Source organism: Seriola dumerili, unplaced genomic scaffold, assembly GCF_002260705.1.
Source record: "Seriola dumerili isolate Sdu_G_001 unplaced genomic scaffold, Sdu_1.0 BDQW01004042.1, whole genome shotgun sequence".
In the NCBI taxonomy this organism is placed as follows: Eukaryota; Metazoa; Chordata; class Actinopteri; order Carangiformes; family Carangidae; genus Seriola; species Seriola dumerili.
In genome coordinates this window covers 2106-17358 of record NW_019178297.1, presented here as the reverse complement: position 1 = coordinate 17358, position 15253 = coordinate 2106, and the positions used below count along the sequence as shown (strand labels likewise).

The following is a 15253-nucleotide window of genomic DNA, read 5'->3' as shown; positions in this document are numbered from 1 at the left end:
TCTCACTCTCACCCTTCCTCCACTTCTTCCTCTCACTGCTGCTTCCATTGTTGTATGTATGTATCTTTTTACAGTGCTTACATCATGATTGATGAGTCAATAATAAGCAGTTAGGTGTTTGGCCAGGCGGCATGTGTATTGGCCAACTGGTCCATGGGTGTGGCATTTTGAATAGCAGTGTTTTGAAATGATAAACAAATGACTTAATGTCAGATTCCTGTGTTTTACATAGAGAACTGTGTGCAGTGAATTGCAAACAGTGTCATGTTGAATTGCAATTTGTGTGCAAAGGTGAAAATGTTTTTGGAGATTTGGAGATGTGAGCTGAGGTTCTCTATGAGTGTCAGTTTCAATCATTTTGCTTTGTGTCTCATTTTAGTGTGTTAGCAACTGAAAAAAATAGTTTGGAGAAAAGCATGGAAGGTTTCAAGAAATGTGTTTCAGCAAAAACAAAAACTGTATTGCTCTTCCTGCAAGTCTGTAAGTCTTACTCTTCCTCCTCCGCTCAGATTATTTTCCTCCATTGTCTCTTTCACACCAGCCTTCAACAACCTGAGCACTCTGACCTGGTTTCTACTTTAGCAAAAAGGGTGAACACTTTTGAGTTGTTGTGTGTACGCTATGATCTCTGTACTGTAACTGTGTCTAACCTGCTACGAGTGGTTATGCATCGTGAGTGCATCACAGAGCACAGTGTGTTTTAGTGAGTGAAAATGTGAAATGAGATCTGAAACTTGTGTTTAACCAGGTGAAAAACTGTTCATGGTTTTGCTAAAAGAGTGAATGATTCAATAAATGTGTTCAGGCCACCAAGTGTGTGGTTCAGACAATGGAGTGTGTTTTAGGTATTAAAAACAACTGTAATATTCAACTGTATATCAGCTCCAGAAAACTGAGAGCAGCAGATGTAGGAGGAGCAAACAACTGAACTGTAGGTCATCAGTCACCTAGTGTACACAGCTTATCTGTGTGTGTGTGTGTGTGTGTGTGTGTGTGTGTGTGTGTGTGTGTGTAATGAACTAGTGTTGTTACTGTTTTCACTACCTGCGTCCTATTGTTGTGTGAGTGTGAGTGTGAGTGTGAGTGTGAGTGTGAGTGTGAGTGTGAGTGTAATACAAGGCAACAAGTCTCTAATAAATCTGCAGTGGTTGTTTTATTCCAGTTTTTACAACAATAGCAGAAAGTCTCAGTTCAGGTTTCTACCCTGTCAACAGAAGAGTCCCCCTCCTCAATGAACATGATGATTTCATCACACAGCACATCATCACACTCATCCTCAGTCTGTGTGTGTCTGTCCATGTCACCATGTGTGTTGGCTCAGTAAACTATAAAACACAGAGGCCACAAAACTCCATCTCTACGTGTGTGTGTGTGTGAGTGTGTGTGTGTGTGTGTGTGTGTGTGTGTGTGTGTGTGTGTGTGTGTGTGTGTGTGTGTGTGTGTGTGTGTGTGTGTGTGTGTTAGAATGGGTTGATGCGGACTCCTGTTCCCAGTGGGGAGAAGGGGTTGACTTTAGCCCACATCAGTGCGTCGTTGTGGGAGATTGCTGATTTACTGTCCTCCAACACAAACACTGGACCCTGCATGAGATCAGGAGCAAACATGAAGAGCATCGCATGATGTCAACACACATCACATATACAACTCAACACACTAGACACACACCTGTATCCTGTGTCCAGTGAAGCAGGACAGCTGAACATCTGAGTGGCTCGGCAAGTTGGAGCCTGTCACATAATCAGCTCCACACAGGACCAGCGCAGCTGAGACACACACACACACACACACACACACACACACACACACACACACACACACACACACACACACACACACACACACACTTTACTGATGATTATACTTCATATGTTCCCACTGAATATTTGTAAAATCCACTTCATAAAAGTCCAGTAGCTCTCTGTTTCTAAGTCAAACTTTGGCCAATTAGTGAGCCACTTAGAGGAACCATAGCCAATCACCAGTCAGCTTTCTGTCAGCCAGATTAGCTGGACCTGAGGTTTACATTCAACAGCTCCTTATGCTCCTGATGCTGGTGCCAACATCAGACCAGTATCCCGGCTGAGTCTTGGGTCATGTAGCAGATGGCTTCAGGACTACACTGAGCTCTGCGGAGGAAACTGGGGTTAAACATGTGTTTACCGGGGTCTGTGGGCTGGATCCTCCTCTGGAGGCGGCTGAACTCTTCTTTCTGACGCTCTGATGGAGGACTGCTGCAATCAGACACAGACACATGTTCAATCACAGTGCAGTCTGATGGTAGCCTTTGCATCTTTAGCTCCACTGATGCTAACAAAGCTGCTCAGCCCTCTCATCACTCGGAGGGGAATCGGCTGCCTCTCCTGTGTTGCCGTGGTAACTGGCCTCACTGACCGAGACTAGGCCTGATTACAGAGGAGAATGTGAAGACCTCCTCAGTGTTCATCATTTCCATTGAGTGGATGAGGAGTAGCGATGTCACCATCTTCCTCTTAAAACCATCACAAAATCATCACAGTCACACTGAAGTTCATCTGAATGATTTTGAATATGAACATTATCTAGTGTGTCTGTGTGTCTGTGTGACCCACTTGCTGTTACTCTGTGTGCAGGCCCTCCAGGCATCCAGCTCCACAGACAGCTGCTCGATCTTCAGAGGGACACACACCTCCCTGCGCTTCAGCAGCTGACTGAGGAAAGAGACACTGTCAGACACACAACAGTCTGACACAAAACAGTCAGACACACAACAGTCAGACAAACAACAGTCAGACACAACAGCCAGGGAGAAAACAGTAAGACACAAAACAGTCCGACAAACAAGCCATACAAACAACAGTCAGACAGAACAGTCAGACATACAACAGTCATAAAAGCAACATTCAGACGTACAACAGTTAGACAAGCAGTCAGACACACAACAAACAGACAACCGTCAGACACACAGAGGCATCATCACTGTTCCTGCAGACTCAGTTTAACACAGTTTAATAAAGATCAATACAGGGTTCTGACATCAGACTGTAGTTCACTTCTTATTTTATTAACACATCCACGCACACTGTTGTGTCCACACACACAGCTGTGTGTCTACCTGGTATATTCGTAGAGTGCAGGTACGATGCTGGAGTACTGTCTTCTGATGGCCAGTAGACCGCCAATATAACCACACAGGATCAACAGCTCACTGCGGGCTCTACACACACACACACACACACACACGCACACACACACACACACACACACACATGCACACACGCACACACACACACACACACACACACACACACACACGCGCACACACACATACACGCACGCACACACACACACGCACGCACACACACACACGCGCGCACACACATGCACACATGCACGCACGCACGCACACACACACACACACGCACACACACACACACACAGGACGATGATCAAGTCTGACAATGTATGGCAACATACTGGAAATCAATAAAAACAAATATTAACTGTCTATCCATCTCTCTGACATCAGTGACATCACAGATGGCTGCTGACAGGCTGATGCTACAGTAATAAATGGTTTTACTCAGTCAGCTTGGCCATGATGAGGCGGTCGGTCCTGATGTAACTCATCAGGTCTAGGATTGGCTGAACACTGTCCACCGTCCAATCAGATCCAGTCAATTGTTCTGGTGAGGAGGAGCATTAAAGAGAGGCTCTGATTAATCAGTGCTGTAAAGATGGATGAGCATATATCTCTGTCATCTACAGGTGTGACTGTAGTTCTTCACAGAGACATTCAGAGATCACATGGACACATGTATGTATGTTACACTTCAACACACCTGTACCTGACTCTGTTGATTTTCATTTATATATATTTATAAATATATTTGTACACAGAAGCTCACAGAGGCAAAGCTGTTGTTAACTGTCCACCAAATCACATGTTTTTAGCTTCATCTTCTCAGACTAATGTGCAGGTACAAATATTATATATATTATATAAGTCAGAGATCAAATTTCATCTTCCAAAAGGAATTTTTATCATATATCAAAACACCACAGACAACAAAGCCACCAGTAAATGACCAAAGGGCTGCAGAGAGAACACTTTTTCTACCAGGACGACAGCACACACTGCCCTGCTTGAGTTATTTGGATAAACTTATTACAGTTTTTGCCCGTTGCTTGAACACTATAGACCCATGCTTAGACTAAAGTAACACAACTTGAAGCTTTTGTTACCGTACCTCAAACACATGTACCCATACCTTAAACAAAAACGCTGCTTTGCACTCTAGTTGCAATTCTGCAACACACTTACTCCTTTATGCAACACACTTGGTCCTGCATACTACACTCTATTTCATACATAAGACACTTCGTTCAAAAATGAAATCTCAGGGTGCCATTTGGAAAACACATGTATCCAAAATACAAAACACATCGGGTAATTGCAACCACTCAAATACACACCTGAAGGCACTTACTTGCAAAACTGAACACCAATCAGCCAGCTACAAAAAGCCCTCAGTTTAGCCATTTCAAGAACTTTGCAAGCATGGATGGAGGGAGAGCGAGAGGCAGAGGTAGAGCAAGAGGAAGAGGACGAGGACGAGGACGAGGAAGAGGAAGAGGAAGAGGAAGAGGAAGAGGAAGAGGAAGAGGAAGAGGAAGAGGAGGACAAGGACAAGGTCAAGGTCGAAGAGGCCATGCACGGACCCCTATTTCTGATGATATAAGAGCAACTTTGGTGGACCATGTCATCAACCATGGCCTGACTATAAGGGAAGCTGGGCAGAGAGTCCACCCACATCTAAGCCGCTTCACAGTGGCATCTGTAATAAGAACATGCCGACTGGAAAACAGGTATGTCTTCACCTCTCTACCTTCTACTCTACTCAGATGGTATTTACAGTACTGTACTACAGTATATCACATTACCACATCACGTGTACAGGGTATTGCAGGGTGCTAATGCTCCTTTTGCAGCCAAAGTGGTAGTTTTTGTGAAACATACCATGATTACTTATATTGAGATGTTTCAGTACAGTGGATGATACAGTATATACAGTAAAGTACAGTATATATAGTACTGTAAGAAAAAGAAGCAAACCAATGACAATTTGTGGTTGTATTTCTCTAGAATGACTAGAAGACCTTCTGGGGGAGGACGCCAACGCCTGTTCACACAACAGCAGGAACTTGCCGTTGTGGACCTAGTGAGGGCAGACAATGCCATCCGTCTCCACCAGCTACGACAGAAAGTACTTGCAGACAGGCAAGTGTTCAACAACATAAACCATGTGAGCATCACCACCATCAGACGCATCTTGGGAAAACACAACATCACCATGAAGCAGCTCTACAGGGTCCCATTTGAGAGGAAGTGTCAGGGTCAAAGGACTTCGATGTGAATATGTACGGGTAAGTGTAACTGTCCTTTACATTTACAATACAGTATTGGTGAAATCCAGTAGCAGCTGAATATGTACCATATCAGTACCACATGGATCCATTCGGAGAGCTACACAGGTACCTGTGTGATGGGGTGGGGGTTCTGTATGTGTAGCACTGTAGTAATATGTTTTGTTTTTTTTGTTACAGAGAATCTTGGCCATGGATGGAGCTGCACAGCCTCATGAATTCGTTTTCATTGATGAAGCTGGATTCGACCTGAGCAAAACAAGACGACGGGGTCGTAATGTAATTGGCCAAAGGGCAATTGTGCACGTCCCGGGGCAGCGCGGGGGAAATCACATTGTGTGCCGCCATAAGCCTTCGAGGGCTTCTGCATCATCATGCAAAACTAGGTCCATACAATACCCAACATATACTCACATTTCTAGATGCTCTCCATAATATAGTTGTACAGAACAGACCAGATCAGCCCAGGTTTGTGGTGGTATGGGATAATGTCAGTTTCCATCGGGCTGCTCTGGTCCAGGCCTGGTTCACCAACCACAATCAATTTGAAGTGGTATACTTGCCCCCTTACTCACCATTTTTAAACCCTATAGAGGAATTCTTTTCGGCTTGGAGATGGCGTGTATATGACCGCCAACCACATGCCCGCATGCCTCTTCTGCAGGCAATGGAACAGGCCTGCGGCGACATTCAGGTGACAGCAATCCATGGATGGTTTCGACATGCAAGGGGATATTTTCCCCGGTGCCTAGCGGGAGAACACATTGCTTGCGATGTCGATGAGGTCCTGTGGCCAGACCCCAACAGACGGCGGGATCCATGAGCCCACGTATGCACAATTGCCATGATTTTCTGTGTTTACAGTATAGTGTTTTTTTCTATTTTTTTTTTTTTGCTTTATCTGAATTCATGTTACTGCAATGTACAGTGCTGCAATGTACAATACTGAGTAGGCCTATTTGCTTTTTTGGTTGTTTGAAAATGTGCCTCCTGAAAATGTGCCTTCTGAATAAACAGTGAAAATCAAAGACTGCAGTGTTTTATATAAAGTAGACTAGTGTGTTCCCCCTGATCTGAAAGTGTATGCATATGATGCAAGTGTGTGTCATTTTGTCATCAGAGTTACATTTTGACAAAGGATTGTTAGGTAGCAGATAGCAGAGTTTAGGTTTTGATAGTAGAGTTTCAATTTGACACAGATGTGAATGGTATATTTCCCAGTGTTGTGTCATGTTTACTTGTGTGTAGAGTTTTGGCACAATGAGCGAAGTTTTGCAAAATGTGTTCAAGCAACAGGCAAAAACTGTAATTTGAGCCTTAATGGAAAAAACATCAAAACTTAATGAAATGATATAATAACAGTTGTAGGGTGAAAATAGTTTCAGCTTTGAACCTGGCTCAGAGTTTCCGCTGTTGTCGCTATTTGGTGTGAAATGCATTCTGGGATACTTAGCTGTCCCAAGTCCGCACAAGTCACATAGCAATGCACCCTTGATAAAACAGAATGAGAACACTTCCTGATATTTTATCTTGGACTTTTTCCCAAGAACACAGAACAGAGAAACTGAGAAATGGCTAATATTCATCATAAACATGAAACTGAGCTCATTTAGAGATGAACTGTTTTGACATCACTTCCTACAGTTGTAGGTTGATGTCACTATTACTGGGTGAAACAATGGAACCAGTCCCGTGGTCATGTCGGTATCGTCATATCCAAAATGTGCAGGTATCTGGCAGGTGATGACACTGTGACAGACAGAGGTACAAAGTGACACACAGACACACACTGACCCACACAGTAACGCACAGAGACACAAAGACACACACAGATACACACAGTGACACAGAGGTGTCAGTACCTTTGACGTGCTCTATCCCTATGTGCAGAGCAGCCTCAGGCTCAGAGCTCAGCAGGTGGAACTGAACAGCTGAGAACAGGTCTCCTTCAGACATGGCTACCTCTGCCAAGGCCTCACACTCCTCTGACAAGGGGAGACCACACTGGAAGACACACAGCAGCTGTGATCACTCTAATCATCCCATGTTCGTATCACTGACAGGTAATCAGAGACAGTCTACTCACCCTTTCATGTAATTGGTTGATCTCATCAGCACTTCCTGGGTAAAATGCACACAGCTTAGCCAATAAGATGTAGTTGTCTGGAATCATGTGCAGCAAGTCAGCTGACACCTCCCTGAATGTAAGCACAGGAGTAAGAAACACTGGGTACACCACCCAGGCTGCACTTTTCAAGGACAGGTGACAGGAAGCAGCTGCTGATCCCTCAGACTGAGGGAGGTATAGGTGAGTTTGACAGGTGCATACACACCCAGCTGAAATAGATTGGGGTTTTCCCCTGACAGGCCAACTTTAGGCTCTATATGTCAGATGCTCCACAGACGTCAGAGGTCAGAGGTCTGCCTGGAGTGGCTGCCTCTGGGCTCAAAGGGTTCCTACTTTAAAATTCTAATGGTGTCCAACACAGACTGTAAACTCAATGTGGTCACAGTTAGTCAGCTGGAAACAGTTAGTCAACTGGAAACAGTTAGTCAGCTGGAAACAGTCAGTCAGCTGGAAACAGTCAGCTTACTCAGGAGGAGTCAAATTATTCAGGAAAAAAAAAGTACTAAATACAAAAAAGTACTAAATACAAGGAACTGAACTGGACCAGTGTGTGTCTGGATCACTTCCAAGGTTCACAGGAAAATAGAGTATACACTGGAGACACAAGGAGACGCACCATGTGGGTGTGGTCATGTACTTCCTCGCCAAGAGTTCAAGACAGTACACAGTGCTCTGATTGGCTGCCTCTCCCAGAACGATGCCCACACATGCAGCCAGCTCCAGCTCATTCCCTCGGATCAGACTGGACATGGCTAACTACAGATACAACACACACAGACACACACACACATTTCAGCCACATGTTAGGATCATACACAGCAAAGTGTGTATAAGGTGCTGTGCACGGACTGAGGGGTGTACCTGGACATTGTCCACAGCCAGGTGACAACACGCTGCCAGGACAGAGCACCCGTCCTGGAAGTACCACTCGGCAAGCTCCTCACACACCTGATGGAGGAGACTGGACAGAGGAGGAGCAGGTAAACCAGAGGAGAAGCTCACAGATATCCTGGGCCTCGTGTTTAAGAGTTAACAACTGAGTCTCACCCAGTGAGAGTACTGAGCTCCGCTTGTTTTACATTGGACCTTTATCTGAGTCAGGAGTCGTGGCCAAACACACTTCTCTTTTACACACTACAACTGGTTGAACACCTCCTCCACACTGATGATAGGTTAAACACAGGAACAGAGAGGATGGAAATGTGTGTGTGTGTGTGTGTGTGTTTGTGATGTGATGTGATGTTACTGAGTGAACTGATCAGTATTACAGTCCTGACATGAATGCAATCTGACTGTACTACAGACTTGTTTTTTTTAGATTCTGCCTGGAAACATTTAGATAGCACAGCTTTCAACTGAATATTATTCTCTCATGTTTTTCCATGTGTAGAATAACTCGTCCAAACATCTCCTGACAGTACTGTTCTTGAAACCAGCCTCTCTCCCACAATGTGTTAACGGTTCAGCTGTTTCTCTTTGCGCTCCTGACTGTAGTATACTTTTCTCACTGCAACCTCAGAGCCAGAGACACTGAACATCAACACAGTCCAAAGCTGATTCAGACTCACTTCAACTGTGCAGGCCAAAGTAAATATGTAACAGAATGCTAGCGTGTGTGTGTGTGTGTGTGTGTGTGTGTGTACCTCTGGTACTGTTGTACACCGTCCACATCATTAGTTGTATGGTTGACTGGGGAGCTCTGAGGTGCACAGACGTTGCCTTCACATGCTCCCTGGAAATAAGAGATATGATTATTATTGTCATCACTTTTGTTCGGTTAAACACCCCCCACCCCCCCACTCTCCAGTACCTGTGCTATCAGTGCAGCCTCCAGCAGCTGTCCTCTGCCAGTGAAGAAGGTTACAAGTTTTTTGATGTCTCCTGTAGCGATGCAGTATGGGATAGCGTCATCATTATCCTCAGCCATCAGCTGGTCGGCTCTCCTGCAACATGAGCATGCTCTGATACATCATATTGTACTGTAAGATGAACAATATGCAGCATAGAAAGGTTTTTACTGTGTTTACAGTAATGTAACATGGGTAAAAGTAAGAAGATGACTAATGAATAACCTGGTCTATAATCAGACTGTGAGGATGTAACACTGATGAAAAAGAGAGTCTTTGTGCAGCTATCTCACTGCTGATTTATTATTACATATCATCTAAATCCTGATTGGCTGCAGCTGCAGCAGGTGTTTTACTTGTTCTCTCTACACCAGGTGTGCTTTTAAGGGAACACTGTATAGGAGTAACATGTTGATGCACACAGACAAGACGCAGACACTTTAAATTAAATCTGACTCAAAAAAATGTATCCTACCTAGAAAATCTGAGTCTGTTGATCAAAAATTGATAAAAACCCAAAACAACAAGCCTTAAACTGACTTTACACCCAGACAAGAGCTCTGCTTAACAACATGAAGCATGAAAAAGGCCACAACTGTACATCACAATGCCTTTGTGAGTAGCAGTATTTGTCTTTGTTAGTGTGGGATTATATTCAGACCATAATGTTGAATCAACACGTCTCTGACTCAGCTCTGTGCAGAAGGTGGTGCAGGATTTATGCAGGATTATTGCTCTGGTTTTAACTGTACTGTACCAGTGCTGCTCCTGTTCAAACATTTAGGACATGAAGTATTTATTGTATTTCTCCTTTATTCTAGTCACACTGAAGAGTGGTTTACCTCTGCATCAGTTTCTTCCAGTACTTCATGGAAACTCCTGGAGCCACAGCTAAAGCCTTCTCCCACTGAAAGAGACAAAACAAGACTCCATTTATTCCTTTGAGTCACATCATCAATATCATGTTTTCTGTCTTCATGTGTTTCTTTTTCTAATCGAAACAGAACCTTTAATTTGGCTGTCCCCAATTATTCTTTAAGCTAACAGCTGACAGGTTTGTATAGGGCCCAGATGTCACTCTCCATGACCTCTTCAGACTCCTACACTACACCTGGCTTCTGGATCTGCAGCTGTTGTCTGCATGCCTGCCCCTGCTGTAGTACTCCTCACTGTCAGAAGGCCTGAAACCTCCAGTTATGTTTCCAGTATAACATGCAGAGCATGAAGCTGATTTCACTGGCTCCATGATGGCATGAAGATACTGATATAACACCAGTGTTTTGAGAACTGATGGAAACTTTGTTTGGTTCAGTGCCTTTTAGTAAAATAAGCTTATATTTGCATCTGACACCCAGTGTATACACAGATAAGAAAAGAGACTACAAAGGAGCCAGCCAATGATTAAAGAACATGTTGTAAAATATTCAAATGTTTAAAAGTCACAGATAGGATCAGTGCCAACACAATTAACAGGGTCTCACTACTGTCTGAGTTACATGCTTTTTCCTCCATACCCAACTCCTTACCTGTCCAAGCTCCACCATTAATTCACAGTATCGTTGAATCTGTCCCAATCTCAGATGGATGTCTGCTGCCTCTTTCAGCCTCTCCTCTTTACTGGGAGCCCCAATGCCTCCTCCAAACTTAGACATCTTGACTATAGTCAGCTCCTGGGCTTCAGACTGGACAATAAAAAAAACATAAGATCCTTGTGGAGCTCACTTATCTTAACATTTAAGCTGCTTAAATATTTTGTCCTGTTGGAACATAAGAAATGGAAATATCAAGATTGTTTACAATAAAAGAGGTTATAATTCGTCCCCCTGAGCAGCTACTACCAAATACTGGAGGTAGCTTGTTAGCATGCTAACTTCAGTAGAAGAATAGAAGTGATAGAAATAGAAGAGTTAGAGTTAACTATTGCGGCTTTCTAGTACCTTAGAAAGTCGCTTGTGAGGTCAGAATAGTCATGTATAATTGTATGTCACGCTGCTGCTGTTTTCAGAGAAGCACACTGAGTCCAGAGAAGTTCGAGGTTTAATTTTTCAATCGGATAATACAGCGGACTTTACCAACGCGCCCATTATGAATGTTAAATGTGTACACTTGGCGTACGTGTATCCAAGCAAACGAAAGAAACAAAAATGCGATTGGTAAAAGCGGTCAACAAAATTACGGCTACCTAGACTCGGCCTCAACTTCCAGTGAGGTGAAGCAGGTTATGATATAACCTACCGGCTGTCAACGACGTGCTCTCACTGACCCCAATACACTGCATATCCCAGAGAGAAGAAACGAAACTAAAATGCAAAACATAAAATAAACGATCAAGAACCAATTATATGGCTCCTACACACCACCCCTAATTTATTGGAGTTAATGTAAATTAATATTACTCTCATATCACGTGGAGACATAACCATATGAAAATTATTCAACAATAAAGTTCAAAACTTAATGGTCCATTAATTAATCACACGAACTCTTCCTTCTTTCTTTCTTGAATCATAATGACTATTGTTCCACAGTCTCATTGAATCAAAGTCAAACAGCCAAAAAGTTCAGTAAAGAGTCTAGTACAGTCCAAAAAAAGAGAGAGAAGAGAAAAAAAGAAAATCACAACTGAAGCCATCGTATCCCTCAAAATGGCGTCAAGCCTCCTGCAACAAGCAAAGCTTTTGTGATGGGCCGGTCCAGGCATAGCTGCTCCGGGTTTAGATTCGCACCATGACGAATGAATCCTCTTCGTCGGAAGGTCTGTTATCAACATCGTCCCCATAAGGCCCCAAGAATTCCGAGGAGCTGTGTACTAATTCTTGGCTTTCAACAACAGGTAATGTTCAACTGTTCCATATCACAATGTTTACTGGCATGCAGAAATGATGCAAACTGGGCTGGAAGTAAGCTTCCCTTCCAAAGCCTGGTGCTTCATACATCTGGCTGAACCTCAAATCTTTCCAACAGATGGCAGCTTGCTGCGCCAATCCAACCAACTCTTTAAGAGACTGGACTCAGGCAACAAATGTCATCCAGCCTATCCCTCTCCCACACAGGTCTCCTGCAGATCCTCTTCGCTGTTAAAACAAACAGGGCTCAGCATTCCAAGGGGATCATAGATGGAGCTGACAAGTCGAGAGAATTCCCTCTTCTGGTAGTGGCTGTCCTTAAGTACCATTTTGAACTTGAAAGGAGTCTGATTTAAATGCTCCATTCCAACACCCGAGCACTCTCTCTACAGGTAGCGAATTCAGTTTCATGTCCAATCCTTCAATGCCTTTTGCTTCTGTAATTCTCTGGGATGACTTCAAACACTCCAGTCTGTTATCAACCAAATTTGCCGAGAAAAAATCCACCCTTGGAAACAAAGAGACGAGTTCCTGTAAAGCATCACTGCTTCCTTTCTCCCGTGGCCACCAACACGAGGCAATCATCCACATAAAAACGTGCAGTAGTTTATCCAGCAGTTTCCTACTGTAGTGATTGCCCGTGGTCCTCTTGCACCACTTTCTGAGGCGAAGTTGCACAACCTGGGAGATGATGTCGCCCCAAACAAGTGGCAACCTTCATCCAATGCTCAATGGGTAGCTGCTGCGTATCCCCCATTTGGCCAACCAAGAGGAAATCCTGAATGGAAGGTCTCTGTCATCAGGAGGGAACTTGACCTGATGGAACATCTGATTCTATATGGCCATAAATCAACAACTGATTCCTTCCTAAACCAGTCACCACTCCAATTCAGGGAACTGGTAAGTCGGCCCTGTAGAAGCTGAGGCATGTTAGTGATTGTTCCTTGATATCTTGCTCCACAGTCAAACACAACTGCTGATCTTTCTTTTAGTGGGATGGTAGACTCCGTGGTGTGGTATGTACCATCTTCCCATCCGTTCGCACGATTTCCAACTCTTCTTCGGGCACCTTTCTGCATAAGCCTTGTAGCCAGAGGTCCCTTTAATGAAGGTGTTAATCTCGTATGAAAATATTGAGGTCCTTCTTGAAACCTCCTTTTAAAATAAACAGGCGCTGTTCATACAGACTCTCGCTGTTGTTTGGCATTCTGACGTCCCTTTCCTTAAGGTACGCAATCTGGTAATGCTCTTCCACGCTGTATTTCCCCTGTGTTTGTTAACAATCCAAGACCTTTGAATCCTCCCTTGACATTCCTGGTTTGCTCCTCAATAGGCTTGTCAGGGACATAAGTCATTCTTAAATTGTTGGTTGCCAAGAGGTCATCCCAGGTTCAACGACTGCAACTCTGTTGACAGTTATTGAGGATGCTCCCACTTAACGGTCTCTTCCACTGCTACCGTGTCAGTGACCAATTGACAGTCCAGCCCAGCAAAAAAGTTCGGATCGCATGAGTGTGTCCCGAGAGAGAGAGCACCACTTAGTGTCGCTTCGCAGGTGCCCTTTAGTGTATATCATTGAGGTACCTATAAGTAAGCTCAAATTCCTTACAGTCAATACTGAGGTATACTAAGCGAAATGACTTCTTCAGATGTGACGCATCTGAGTTATCAATTATTGCCCTTCCAGTGGAAATATTTCCTCTGTTCAAGGATGACTCTTGCCGTGTAAAACTCTTTGGAAGCTCAAGAAAATTGTCCCCCTTCCAGTGCTTGCAACCTCCCAATCCTGACACGATGTTGCTTGCTTACGACTTTCTCCTGGCCATGGTTCGAAGTAGAAATGGCGTCCATATCCTCCCTGTGAGGTGGAAAGCCTTGTGCATTAAAGCTCTCAGTGCAAAAATACAGCCGTCTCCCCTTGTCCAGAAAGCGTAAGTGATGACAGTTTTGGTTCCCTTCTTAGATTTAACCTGGACCGGAACAATGGGCAGTTTGGCAGTCCTGATCTCCAGCCTCCCTGTAAGAACCACCTTGACACCAGTGGGTGTTGTCAACATGCGGCCCCTGGGCTCCTCTCCATCTGGCTCAGAAATCTTTAAAGGTTCCTTATGAAGTACAGTGGGATGTCTAGGCTACATTTAGAGCAGGAAATCCTTTTAACGGATCTCTACTGATGTGCCTAGTGACAAACAACAAAAACATGGATGCCATTTTCCTTTCAAGAAAGCATAATCTTCTTCTCATGAACCATTTTTCCCATGCTGTACACATACATCTAAATGTGTGTCCTCCTCCCAGCAGATGCATGCTTTCCTTCCGTTTTTTGTTTTGAAATTTTCCTTTTTCTTTCCTTACAGACTGATCTTTTGTTCTCCAAAGGGCCTTACATTGGTAAGCAAACTGCTTCCCTTGTGGTCCAGGACGAAACTGTGACTTGGGTTTGGTTTATTCTGTTACTTATGATTATTGATTGAGAGTCTTGTTATATTGCCAAACACAGGATCTTGTTCAAAATTTCACCTGTCTTTCAATAAAAGTTAGCAAATATCTTGTGAACTTAACTCTCCCGGTTATTGTTCGTTCCTTGTAGCCTCACAGGCAGGTTCCTCCACTATCTCTAAGTTTTGTAAGGCAGCTTTTTAATGATGGCTCAAACAGTTTGGAGGCATATCCATTTCTGAAAAGATATTGTACATCTCCATGGCAATTACAAGCAGTCTCTAAGAAGGACTGTAGTCCCTTGCAAAGAACCTTCACATCCTCTGGCTTTAATTGGAGCCATGGAGGCCTTTATCCGGTAAGCAGAGGCGACCTTTTGGTTCGTTCCCGAAACTGCTCTTTTTAATAAAGCTTTGGCTTTGTATATCCTTCGTTCTGGATGTAATGTGTTTGACAGCTTTATTAAAGCTCCTTAGCAAATGACCCTTTTGTGTGTTGTTCCAAAAAATATAAGCGATCCAGCTGTTAGTTTGTGTTCCTCTCGACTCCGTTCTCAAGGCTCTGATGAATTGTGTGGGTTAATTTCAAAT

General features: G+C 43.8%; 1 protein-coding gene across 1 annotated transcript; it reads right to left on the bottom strand.

Moving 5' to 3' along the window:
• Window positions 1-1392: 1392 nt before the first annotated feature.
• LOC111239682 (WD repeat-containing protein 17-like) lies at window positions 1393-12553 on the bottom strand. Its single transcript, XM_022769576.1, has 15 exons — window positions 12428-12553; window positions 10905-11060; window positions 10221-10285; window positions 9342-9474; window positions 9175-9263; window positions 8393-8492; window positions 8148-8287; window positions 7490-7601; window positions 7266-7407; window positions 3560-3662; window positions 3092-3193; window positions 2589-2687; window positions 2161-2231; window positions 1666-1763; window positions 1393-1580 (listed from the first exon to the last, which is right to left on the bottom strand). Exons 1-15 carry the CDS (start codon window positions 12551-12553, stop codon window positions 1461-1463), a joined length of 1656 nt encoding a protein of 551 aa, XP_022625297.1. The 3' UTR covers window positions 1393-1460.
• Window positions 12554-15253: the final 2700 nt, after the last annotated feature.